At 48.6% G+C, this 12,940-nt stretch overlaps 1 protein-coding gene across 4 annotated transcripts in view; it reads right to left on the reverse strand.

Moving 5' to 3' along the window:
• Positions 1-12,940, reverse strand: part of KLHL26 (kelch like family member 26) — a 17,283-nt gene continuing 4,343 nt past the window's right edge. For 2 of the 4 annotated variants that reach the window (XM_061355439.1, XM_061355515.1), the window contains exons 2-3: positions 5,718-5,900; positions 1-2,666 (exon numbers count right to left, since the gene is read on the reverse strand). In XM_061355439.1, coding sequence (XP_061211423.1) covers positions 1,085-2,666; positions 5,718-5,900 — 1,765 coding nt within the window. In that variant the 3' untranslated portion in view covers positions 1-1,084. Of the gene's footprint in view, positions 2,667-5,717; positions 7,050-12,940 lie in introns of those variants that run through there. The other 2 variants (XM_061355369.1, XM_061355586.1) reach the window with 2 other exon arrangements.

Consider the following 12,940-nt stretch of genomic DNA (forward strand, 5'->3'; position numbering starts at 1 on the left):
AAAATATCCACTGGCAACAAGAACAACAAACCCCATTCCACTTTGACTTCCATCACGTTACGATGCCGAGTAGCTTATTGACAAGTCAAGGGAGAAAACCTTCAAGCTTCTGAGGAAGTAGCACCCACCCCTTTTCCTGTACAAAAGGAGTTTGGATGAGCACGTATTGGTGGCAAGGCAAACGCAGCAGGACCCAAACCAGAGCCTCTGGGTGTTCCCTGAGGCTCAGCCCAGCCGAGCAGCCACAGCTCTTATTGCCAGGGCAGCCAAATTCTTGGCACTCGTAAGGAAAAGAATCCTGCTCATTTGTACATAATCCAGCTATTGACATGGCTTTAGTGTGGCAAACGCTGAATCCCCCAAGGTAAGGGAGAACTTCTGGACTAGAGGATCGTGCTGCTGTCTGGAGGGGGTGAGGAAGGGATCTGGAATCGCAGTGTGATCCAAGCAGTGAAGAACCAACGGAGACCAGAGGTGTGCAAGGCTAAGTATTCCCCTTTGAAAAGGGGAAAGAAACCCCAAAAAGTCACCTTTGAAAAGCAAGAATCTGCTTTCCTGATCCAAGCACCTGAGCTCCTGGAGCTCCCACTGTCCCGTTATTGCTTCTGGAGGTCAGTGTGTTTTACAGCTTTTGGTTTGTTTGTTTGCTAATAAAAAACAAAGAAGCGACATCCATGTTTGGAGCTATTAATACAAAAATCACACCTGAACTCTGTTGAACATCCCCCAGTCCCCAGTGCCCCCTGAGCTGGCCATGGTTTGCAATGTGGAATATTGTTACAAATATGAAAAGTTGGCAAAACGCACCCCCCATCCAACCAGGAAAAAAAAAGGAAGAGAAAAGCTTTTTCCAGCTGTAACATCTGTTAAGTCTAACTAGCTGACAAGTGCTTCTGATGGAACACGCTTGCCAGAACACTACAGAAGAGGAGGAGGGACTTTATGGAGGAGGGAACACAAGCTATTTTTCTCCTTCCCTCACCCACAAAACGCACAATACCATTTGCAAACAACAAAGGAACACCACAGCATCTGATCACATGCAACACGAGGCGATTTCACAGGCTGACGCCGTCGCACGGAGTTATCTCTGGGTCATTCCCTGCGGCAGGATAACGGGAGCACATGCTATCCCAGCAAAAGACTCTGGGAAATGTAGGTCCCTTTCCCATTCATCAGTTTCGGTGTTATACACCTGCACGATGCTGGTGACATTGTTCAGATGCCAATTGTACCCTCCTACAATATAAATCTTTTTTTCTAGTAAACAACAGCCTGCTTCCGACTGCCCCGCGCGCATCGGGCTCACTGTGGTCCATTGGTCTGTTTCAGGCACATAATATTCCACAGCCAAAACATCAAAACAACGGTCAACATGGTCCATGCGGCCTCCCAAAGCATAAATCCTGCTATTTGCACTGACCATGGCATGCAGAACTCTGGGCTCATTCATCGGGGTTTTAAACTCCCACTGATCCACGGTGGGGTCGTAGCAGTGCAGGGCTTTCTTGTCTTCCACCGAGATGCCGTACCCACCTGAGATGTACAGCTTGCCTCCTACCGTGGCTCCCGCGTGCCCCCACGTCCTGCGTTTCAGGGAGCACACATAGGTCCACTCATTATTTTGGGGGCAGTACTTCTCCACAGAGGCCAAGCTCCCCGAGCGGTTCCTCCCACCGGTGGCGTACACCATGCCGTGCAGGACGTTGAGCTGGAACTGGATCCTGCTCTCCTGCATGGCCTGGATGCGCAGCCACTGGTTCAGGTGCGGATCGTAGCGGTAGCAGATGTCCACAGCTCCCTCCCCGCTCCGGTACTGCAGGTGCTGCCCTCCAACGATGTAGACGAAGTTGTCGAGCACGGCCACGCAGGAGTGGCTGCTGCCTACCTCCATCTCCGTCAGCTCCTTGAACTGCCGCACGCTGGCATCCGGCAGGTAGTAGACCTTGCAGCTCACAGTGCGGTCGTTATCAGTGTAGGGAGTGCCACCGAAGGTGATGAGGGACAGGACATCCGAGCGGATGGTGGTGCGAGGGGACTGCATCTCATGCTGCCGGAAGGGCAGGATCTGGTAGTTAAACGCCTCCAGCAGATACTGCCGGCACAAGACATCTTCCACCATGATGTCCAAGGTCTGGACGCTGTCCACCAGCTCCGAGGACTTCATCAGCGGGAAGCGGATGTGGCAGAGGACCTGGCTGGCGTTGGCACGGCGGGTTGGGTCATACTGCAGCCACCGGACAGCAGCACGGAAGAGATCTATTTCACTGCAGCTTTTCAGCTTATTGCTCTGCAAGAAGAAAACAAGGCGCTCCAGGGGCAGGTGGAGGAAATCCTCTTCCTCAGAGATCTGGAGGAAATGCCTGAAAGTGAATGCATCTACTGATTCCTTCAAGGATGCGAGGCTGAAGGTGGTGGCCATCTGCCCGATATTGAGACACGTTTCTACGCTCATGGCAGACTTCAGGAACTCTTCGCAGAGCTCCACGACAGGCACCATCTGGAGGAAGACAGCAGCTCCCAGCACATCCTGAATGCAGTCAAGATCAAGAGTCACTTCGGCGCTGTACGCGAAGTCTATAATGTGCTTCAGTCCTTTTGCAGATAGACCTTTCAGTTCAATCACATCTTGGCTGGCTTCTCTCATCCCGCCTGCAAACATTGCCCTGGGGGTCAAGAACACAAAGATTTCAACCCTTTTAAATACAGGTAAAATGATGCATCGCTTCAGAATTGTATTTTATTCTTTTAAACCATACTGATTCCCTCAGGGAGGATGGGGAGGAAGGGGAATAAATCAAGGCTAAATCTCTAAAAGGCAGGAGGAATTAACAGTATGCAGTTTCTTACATAAAGCTTGCATAAACACTGCACTGAGACGTAATATTCAGCTATCAGAAAGTTAAGGTTTTCAATCCTGTGGCAACATAATTAAGAGTGGACCACAGGACACAGCTTCAAGAAGTGGGTAGAACTACCAGAGCAGGGAGTGCAATACACTGGACACCAAGGGATCCATAATACTCAACAACCAAATGAGACCACAGGATCTGCACCAGCAGAGGTTGGTAACCAGACCCTATAGAGTTCCAGTGTTCAGGAGTCTGAGCACAAAGAAGGAATAACCTGTGTTTAGGAGGTCAGCGCCCCTTCTGAGCTTGCCTGCAGCACTGCTATCACTTAGCCTGTTCTATCCTAGGCTGGCTATGAAATCCAGCTATTGCAGATGCAACACATCTAATGGTAATCACAAGAGAACCTCCCCTCCAGAGTTCAACCCCAGCGCCTTAAGTAAATAGGGAAATAGGAGTTGCAGCCACTTCAGAATCCTCTGTCATGTTGCAGCACGACGGCAGGGGGCTAGCAGGCAATTAGAAAACAAGGAGAAAAACAAGATTCTGTTCGAGCACAGCTGCAAGCACATCAGTTGACCAGGCCACGCAGAGATTAGGCCCGAGATCACCTCCTTGGGAGGCTTCTAAATTCCACAGGAAGCACATACCACGCCAGGGCCTGACGCAGACATCTCATAAACCATGCTGCTGGAGCAGTGCTGCGTTTCCCAGCACCGGGGCCTGCGGGCGTGATGGGGACACAACTGCACATTGGGATTTAATACAGTGACATTCAATTTCAGCTGGTTTTGTTACAGATGGGTAGCTGGGGGCAACGGTTGTGCTCTGGGTAGCATTGGACAAGCAGTAGCAGAGCAGTTCTGGGGCTGCTGGAAGACCAGCTCCAGGGAGCTGCAGCAGCCACTGCCATCGTGCACACACCACAGCAAGGCTGCAGGCTGTCACGCAAAGACCTTCTGAATTGTTGGCGTTTGCCTGCACATTTGGAACTGGGTTTTCCATCGACAGCCCACTCTCTCACATCAGAAAGGTAAATTCATTCTGAGGGCAGTGTCGTTATTGCTGCTTTAGGAAGCTGTAGTGACTCTAAGGTGTAAGTTAGGCAGAAGACATGCTGAACGGACCCTGCCCTTCTGCATCGATACAGGAATAAAGGAATATCTTGGGAACACTGTCACAAGACAGGAGTTCCAAGTTTCCTGTCCAAACCTGCTGCCGTCCAGAATAAACCCAAGAAATCCTAAATGACCTAAATGAGGAAATACCTGCATATGAAATCAGCTCCCCGTAACCGGGTGACCAGGAATCCTGTTCACAATTATTTGTCCATACAGCAGATGAGAGCGTTCTGCTAAAATCCCTCTGTGTATCCCCTGTCCCAGAACAGCACGCTGCCCTGATCCCTCACCCCAAGGGGTGTGCAGACACATGTGTGCTCCTGCATTAGCTACACAGAGCTGAGCATGCAGAAAGAGAAGCATTATTGTTGCCACGATGAAGACAAAGTGGAATGCAATTCCTTTAAGAAGCGTTACAGTTCTAAAATGCTGATTATTATATAAAGGCCTCAATTTCACTCTTTTCCTCCCCTCCCTCTCTGCACAGAACCAGAGTATTTTCAAAAGCTAGATTATTCTGCCATTGTTCCCCAGGACAACCTTCCTTAGCACCACAGAAGTTATAACAAGAAACCTACTCAGCAATTACATTTTGACAGGGAAAACACACTAGCAGTGGCACTGCATACAGCATTTATGAATACAAATAGTGCTATTAGCATCTGGTGGGAGATCAGCTCCATGGTTAATTGCATGCCTGGTAGGGAGAGTGATAAGCTTGGAGGGTTTATGTTACCAAAGGGAGAGAGAAGGGAACAGCCTAGAAAATATGTGTGTACAGGAGATAGACATCATCAGAGCAGCTGAAGAAGTGGACCAAGGGATGCATGAGATACACCAAGGGACACTGAAGTCCCTTGCTTGTGATCACCTGCTCAGCACACACTTTCTGCTCAGGTCAGGAAGGAACCTACGTGGTGAGGGACTGCAAACCCCATTGAACAGCCCTTCTCCACTGTACCTGCTATGACCTGCAGTCTCAAACAACCCTCAGTTCTGAACCTTCCAGATACCCTTTGCCTCCAGCATGCCCCTCACTTGACACTGCTCCTGGTGCTGCCAAGAAAGGTCCCTATTCAACAGAGAAGTCATTCAATGCCAGAGAACCGTTACAAAAGAGCTTGACAGAGGCAAGATGGATGAATACATATTTTTTGCTTAAGACCAAAGTTCCTGCTCTGCCATTGTCTCACTCTGCATTAATTGCTGAGAACACTCATCTCTGTGCTTCAGTTTTCTACCCACACAAGATGGGACAACTCTCCTCTATCTCCTGGAGCTCTGGAGAACGCACACCCAAAACATTTCACACCCCTCAGCCTGTGAACAGTAATCACTGTGGACAGGTCAGTGGTATTTAAAGACAACAGGAGTGTATTTACAGCGGGCACCATCATTCAATGGGATGACTCATTTCAGAGCCCTCTTGGAAATCACCTCAGGTAGCTCCAAGGCAAACGCTCCTTTCTTCAGCAGCACCTACCAGGAGGGTTCAGGACCCGGGCTTGAACTTGCATCTTGGCCCAGCGGCTGCAGCTGAACACACCTCCTCTGCATGCAGAGGAACTGGCTCCATGTGCCCGCAGGTAATCCCACCGACCTCCGTGGGGCAAAGCAGACCCCCAAAGGGTTGTGCACGGGGGTGATTTTGAGGTGTGGTGGGAAGGGTTGGGGTGGGGGAGGATGGGGAAACAGAAAACCAATGGGAAAGGTAGAAATGCCTGCTTCCCTGTCAGATTCTCACCTGAAATAGTCACTGCAGGCAGCCAAGACAACTTTATGAACCTGAAACACTTCATTATTTATAGTGAGGATGACATCAAGCAGCTGAGCCTGAGCTCGGAGCGAGGCCAGTCCCTGCAGTAGAGTGGTGCTGTGGCCAGGAGCAGAGAACGTGCATTTCAGGGTGCTGTTCTTGTCAGCCATGCTAAAAACAGAACAAGAGAGACAGGCTGGTTTTAAATTAAAACAATATGTGGTATACCTACAAAGCATGCTGGGGAAGCTCTGTAACGTGGAGCAGTTTGAACACAAATTCCCAGCTCAACAGCCACACAGAACATCATGACATCAGTACCTCAGTTGTATTCCCTTCTCCCAGCACAAAAGAGACTTCCAGGTTTTTACATTACCCTTTCCCATCAGTGACAACCCATCACGCTGCAGCACACGTGGCCTTCAGAGACCCTCCAGACACCAGCCAGCGAGGCCAAAACCTCCAACGGACATCGGTGTCCCCACTCTACAACTACCCCAGAGCCCACCCTGGCCCTGACTTCAACCACCAGACTGAGTCACAGTTGCTTATTCTTCTCAGCACCTCTCCTGCCTGCAGCTGTTGGATACTCTGTGCTGTCCAAGGACAGCCCTGTTGGCCCTACTGGGTTCTGGCCTTATGCTGGACCCTCATGAGAAGAGCAAAAGCAAAGTATTACATAGCACTGGCTGCTCTAAATAACGTCAGCTGTTTGAACTGCACTGTAAACAGTCCCCTCCCAGAGTAAATATTTCCTTGGTTTTCCCAAAGCCTCTTGCACATGTTCCCCAGGGCAGAGCATCATTCTGGATCCACTCGGCCTCAGATGCACTTGTCAGTGAGAGGGCTGCCTTCGGAGGTGAACGTCAGCAGCATCTCTGCACAAGTGGAAGAGATCTGTTGGATGCTCTGTGCTCCTCTGAAAATAAGAAGTTATGCTGCAGATTTCCCAAGCAAGGGAACAATGAGTTAACCTGCCCTGCCCAAAATGGGCACCCCACCAAGCAGGGCCCATTCACACCCACAGAAGTATGAAATCCTAAATTCATTGGCAAATTTGGTCCAACTCTGAACTACTTTTCAGGATCAAGATCCAAGGAAGAAAACACACACAAGCACCAGTATTCAGAATGGGGTTGATGGTTTTGGATGCATCCTGCTATTTGCTTGCTGCATTTTAGGAAATATTTTATGGAAGCATGACACAAATAATCCCAAACAGATCATTCCGAATCTGGAAAGCTGCATTACTTGATCCCAAGTCCACAGTGAGCGAGTGAGCTTAGTGCTGCACTTAAAGGGTATTACTACTATTATTATTATTATTATTACTACTATTATTATTATTATTACTACTATTATTATAGGTAGAATATACCAACAAACCCAAATAAAATAGCACAGAGCCTGAGTCCCCACATGCTCGGGGCTGTATGATCCCATCACATGCTACCAACCGTCCCTAAAAGTTCACCACCTAAACAACAACAAAAGCCACACAATGGACAACACAAGTAGGGGAGGTCAGAGAAGAGTCAGGGAGATGGGATAACAAAAAAAGGGGATGTAAACAATCCTCAAACAATAGGGAACAATGGACAGGACTTGCTGCTTGCCCAACTTATCGGATTGTCATTTCCTGCAAGCTTTAAGAAGAGGCGGGTTAGGGGAAATCTGCGATGTTCATCAGAGCACCCAGAGGGCAGGCGCTTTGTGTGAGCACCTCCAGAGCTCTCTGGGATGCTGCAGGATGCAGATAGTGAATCTCTGCAGCCTGTTTCAAAACTCAGGCTTGAGGACGTGCCTCAGAATTCATACTGGGATGCCTGGTACCAGGCACTGTGCTTCTGGTAGCACAGATCTGAAACTCCTGCCTTCAAGTCAAAGCATACTAACAAGTCTTAGTTCAGAAATTGGAGCCCAGCTGTAACATCCTTCCTATAATGAAAAGGATTAGCAAAAAGTCAGTTGCTGACAAGACCTTTATCCATGACTCCGTGAGCCAAGAAGTGACTATCCACTCCAGCTCTTCCATGGTGAAAGAGGAAAGGGATTGGAAGGAATGAACTCATGAATATTCATCACGTCAAACTCATTTTACTCTCCTCACTGGAACAATGGCTTTGATTCGCTGGAGTGAGAGGAGGAAACACGGAGCCTGAGCGTGGAAAAGATCTTGCCTCTGAGCACAGTATCATTCACTGAGCAAACCCGTTCTGCTGCATGCTGGACACAGGCAGCTCCGGAGCTCACCCGGAGATGGTGACTCCTGAGTTCACCATAACAGCATTAGACTCCATCTCCCAAAGGATTCTTCAGCACTTTTCTCATACCCATTTGAAATATTCCTGTTCCCAACGCAAGGGCTTACCCATACAGGATTGCTTCCACCAGACCCACAACCCTCCCAGTGCAGGTTCCTCTTCAGACAACTTGACCCGAACAAGTAGTCCTCTGTTGAGCTTTTTCCCATTACGTTTTACAAGCATTGTTAAGAACCATAGTGTAAGTTTAAAATAGATGGAGGACTAAATGTGGCCGGGTGGATATTTCTGTGCTGGAATAAACATGTTTGCATGTGTGATTCATTTCAATAGGTAATTGTGAACAGCTACCCCAGAAAAACTCCCTGCACTAGTTCCTTTGTCTGTTTACAGGTATAAAATAAAAGGATCCAAGGATTACAGAATCCTCCAGGGGGGAAAAGCCCAAGAAGCAAAGCATTAATAATGTTCAGTGTTCAGTCTGGAAAACAAAAAGAATTTTTAGAAGAAACACAAAAGGCAAATAAAATCCACACAAAGCTTGAGAAAGCAAGGAGGAAACTTTGCAAGAAACAATGTGGGAGAAGGAGAGGTGAGAAACCAGCAGCAAGCGCTCTGTGGAGGGTGGTTGGTAGAAAGGGGCTTGTGATAAAAGCAGGCTTGGCTCCGGCCGGGCTCTGTGCCACAGGGTACATGCGCTCTGCTGCACGGCTTTGCTTCCCGCTCCTTTGGGAAGGCAGGAAGAAGAGCAGAAGCAGTTGGATGTCAGAGACTTAACAGAAATAAAGCACAAAGGGAAGCCTTGAACATGTGAAAGCGCCTTTGTGTGGCTGTCCCTATCTCACTCGGGATCTGGATATGCCGTGTACTTGTTGCTTAACAGCCTGTTCCAGCAGACAAACTTTGGGAAGAGTCGCATGGACTCCTCAGCAGTTCAAGATAAAAGCCTTCCATCACACAATAGTGGCAAAGTGTTTATTCCGCTCCTTCCCTTTCTGATGGAGAGCTTCTGGAATTTTCCTCGGGAGTTGGTCTTTGTCCTCAAAAGGACAGCACTGAGAGGAGCCCCTCCCCTGCGATGGAGCTGTGTGGAGTTTTCTGTGGCTGGAGCATCCTTTGGCAGGGACTGAGCACGCCAGCTTGGAGCAGGGTCCAGTGTGTCTGCCTGCATCCAGGCAAATCTACCCTTCGAAAAGTGTAAAGCATAAAAATCATTCACATCAAGCTGCATTTCCACTGCACATCTTGTAGGATTCACAGGGAAGGGGATCTGAAAATGTTTACATGATCAGGGCCTCTAACGTGAACATAGTGGTATAAAGGTGACTTTACAGGAACAGAAATCCCACTGTCCACATGGAAATCACTGTAGCAGTGAAAGGTGTCTTTATATTCACTGCATCCATCACATGAACGGTGAGGGCAGCTGGAATTCAACAGGCACATAGATTCCAAAGGGTGATGCGTTTTGGGCAGCAGCTTCAAAGACCGGTAGCATCACTGTTACCCGATTTTCAAAAAGGGACTACCAGGAATCAAGTAATGGGATTGGGGATTTGTCTCCAAGCTGCTGCTCTGAAGCCAGATTGCTTTCAATCCTCTCCAGTCGCTGCAGGGTAAGAGTTCATTCAGCACGGTGTATGTGACCTCAGCTTGAGGAAAACCAACCCAAATCCATACACACACTGCAGGCTTGTGCAAATGTTAAAGCAAGGGTTAAAGGAGTGACAGAGAGCAGGCAGGGGAGGCAAACAAGGCCAGAAATTCTCCTTCTGCTGCTCACCTATTGCAGCAGCTTGGCCATGTGCTCATCCTTGCCCCGAGCACACTGACCACATCCTTAGCTGGCATGTTCTGAGCCAGGGCTGCTTGAGTTCTGACCAGAAACAGATGCAGAGAGGAGGCAGGGTTGAATGCCCGAGAGGCCTCTAAAGCTGATGGGCTGAGAGGTGTTGAAGGGCCATACTACAAGAATCAGTTCAGATGAGGCACAAAGAACATCCCAAAGAAGAACCATCCCCTGCCTCTGCCTCCTGGATCCCCCACAACAACACGTGTCATCCCAGATGCGTTTCAAGCTAATGAATCATTTTTACCAAATCTGTCCTGATGATTAAAAACATCAAAGCTGGAATTAAAGGCTTACCAAGCATGAGTTCGTATTTCAGCATGTTTGCAACTACTGCACAAGCACAAATGGAGAGAATTACACCAGGCCAGATGAGAACCTTTCAGTGATTGAATTCCTTGCCTGTCCTCTTCCTCCTGGCATAATGTGGTCCTCCTTGGAGGGAGGGATGGGTCAGTGCTAGCATGGCTGGCTCTCCATCCCAGCTCAGCATCCCTGCCAGCATCCAGCCATGTGTTCCCACTCTCCAGACAGGTGGTGCTCGGTCATTTCTCACACAGGAGAGACTCAGGGGCTGGCAGGGTTTCCAACAGGGCAAACTTCCAGCAGCAGCCTCTGCAGTAAACACAGGCTCTAAAGGTAGGACCCCATGGGGCATGGCTGGGGTGCAGAAGAGGAGGGAGGGAAAGCAGCAGTGTGTGCGTGTTCACATGCACGGCGCACGGAGTGCCACAGCTTTTCTGGGGAGAAACAAAGGATTTGGGATTGCAAAACAGCCAGCAAGGCACCTGCGGAGCGCTTGAGCCTGCAGGAGATTTCCTATGGTGAAAGCTGCGGAACTAACGTAAAGCTGAAGAGCAACTTTATTTAGCACATAGGGTATGAATATTAAGGGCCTTCTTTAAGAACCTTGAAAGGCAGCATTATAGATATTTTAATAATGCAAATCATTTAATGCCTTTAGTTTCATGCCTAAGTAAAAAACACATTCAGATTCTGATTTTTAAACTACAATCAAGACACTTAAAATCAAAACAAAAGTCAAACTCCCTCAGATAAGTCACTGGTAGCCATGGTTACTGTAATATTTCAGATCCTGAGGCTTTGTATCACATGCCCAAATGATGAAAATGAGTTCCCAGCACCTCACACTAACGAACATTACGGGAGTTGGAAAAGGCCAAGCTCTTTGCTGCAGATCTGCTGCTTCACAGCCTCTTCCCAGGAGCTCCGGACATGGTCCCGTGGCCTTTGCACCCCCTTAGGAGGTTTCCTTGAAGTCTGGGTGCAAGGAAGAGCAGATGCTGCCAGGCAATGAGACTTAAAATACCTGCCCTCGTAACCTACTTACAGCCCAGCAGCACGACTGGCACCAGCACCCCCTCAGAAACATTCACCATCGCTTCCCCATCCAAATTAGCACCAACAATAACCCCTTAATGCTGAGCAGCTAATTAAATATTAACACATGGAGTGAAGGGGATGTTTTCTAGAGAAACATCATCATCCTGAGGGAAGACATGTGAGCAAAACCATGTAATCGAGTTCTTTGTTCCCTTTTCCACCTCCTTCCCTTAATTTCTCCTTTTTTCTCCTCTGCCTCCCCTCATTTTCCTCTCTTGACACCCTCTCTTTCATCCAAGGCAATAAATACAAGTAAAAAGCCTGAGACTAATATCTCTATCTAAAAGTGACTAAAGCAATTTGGAGCGCTCAAATAAAGAGATTATAAATGGGCCTGAGTTTTAGAAGGAGCAACACTTTGTGGGGGAAAAAGCAGTCTATAAAATGCCTGAAGCGGAACAGTGAAGTTTGAAAAGTCTCCGCTTTTGTCTTTTAACACTTTGAGTCTCAAAACTTCAGGAGAGTTATGTGCCCACCAAACCAATCCTTTGTATCTCTATTACAGGTCTGCTCCTCTCACACAGAAGGAAGTGATGTCTCAGAAGATGGACTGGGATGGGACTGGGCACCACAGGGCTCCCACACCCTCCGCTGCCTGATTCAGCCTTGCCTTAGTGAACCAGCAATGAAAGCCACGTCTCACAGAAGCCAGGAGGTACCTTAATGCTTCGGGTTTAAGTGCTTTCTGAATCAGGTCCTACTAATCCCGCTATTTGCTTATCTGCCTCCTACTTCTCCCAGGCTGGCACCAAGGCAACCCTGTAGCCAAAGGTAAGAGAGCGAGGTGAAGCAAGAGGCTTTTCAATTGAGTTTTTCCTTAAATATTACTTTCTGGTCCCCCCCCAGAAGTCCCAGACACGTTTCCAAATCCCTGTTTTCCTTTCTCTGAGCTGGACTCACACAGGGCTCAGCAGACACACACACACACAAACACATTCTGCTCCCAGGCTTCAATGGGAGGTTGTTTGCAAGCCAAAGGAGGTAGGAATTTGGTTTCTGCTGAAAGCACTAATGAAGCTGGATGTGTGTCAGAAGCTGGCCTTGTCAAACAGAGCACTGGAGCAGCAAAAACGTGGAAGGTGAAATATCTGCACACATTAAGCTCTGTGCTACCTCATGGAGTTTCACGTGAGGGGCTGGTCAGTATGTGCTGTACCTGGGGCAAATTAGGGGGGGAAAGGGAAAAAGCATGGCAGGGGACTTGGATCTTAAGGTCCTTTCCAACCCTAACTATTCTATGATTTTAGGATTCTTAACAGTGTTCCTATTGCAGACCTAGAGCCATCGTGGTGCTGGTGCCAGGACAAAGGGAAGAGCAGTTTGGTCCTTTTCATTCAGCAGCTCTGAAGTAGGGGCTCTGTGAGCCCCGATGTGCACACTGCTACCAGCATTAGGGTTTTGGAGGGGCACAAAGCATCAGGCTGAGTACATCCTTTACCAGGAGCTGCCATTTCTCTCTATTCACACCCAGAGCTCCCACAGAGGATCTTGTCCTGTACAGGGGTTTTCCTGGTGCACTCTTCTGCCCCAAACCTCCTCCAGCAGCAGAGAGTGCAGCAGGCAACACACAGCACCCATCACTAACAACACCCTGCCCTGCCACAGCCTTTACAATGACTGAGGAGGGGAAGATGCTACCCACCCTTCAAACTTAACTGTGGTTATGTTCTTGTCAGCCCCAAACCTAAAGCCGC

The sequence above is a fragment of the Neopsephotus bourkii genome, unplaced genomic scaffold (assembly GCF_033783945.1).
Source record: "Neopsephotus bourkii isolate Nb327-2 ecotype Australia unplaced genomic scaffold, CSIRO-AGI_Nbou_v1 NB_2, whole genome shotgun sequence".
Classification (NCBI taxonomy): domain Eukaryota; kingdom Metazoa; phylum Chordata; class Aves; order Psittaciformes; family Psittacidae; genus Neopsephotus; species Neopsephotus bourkii.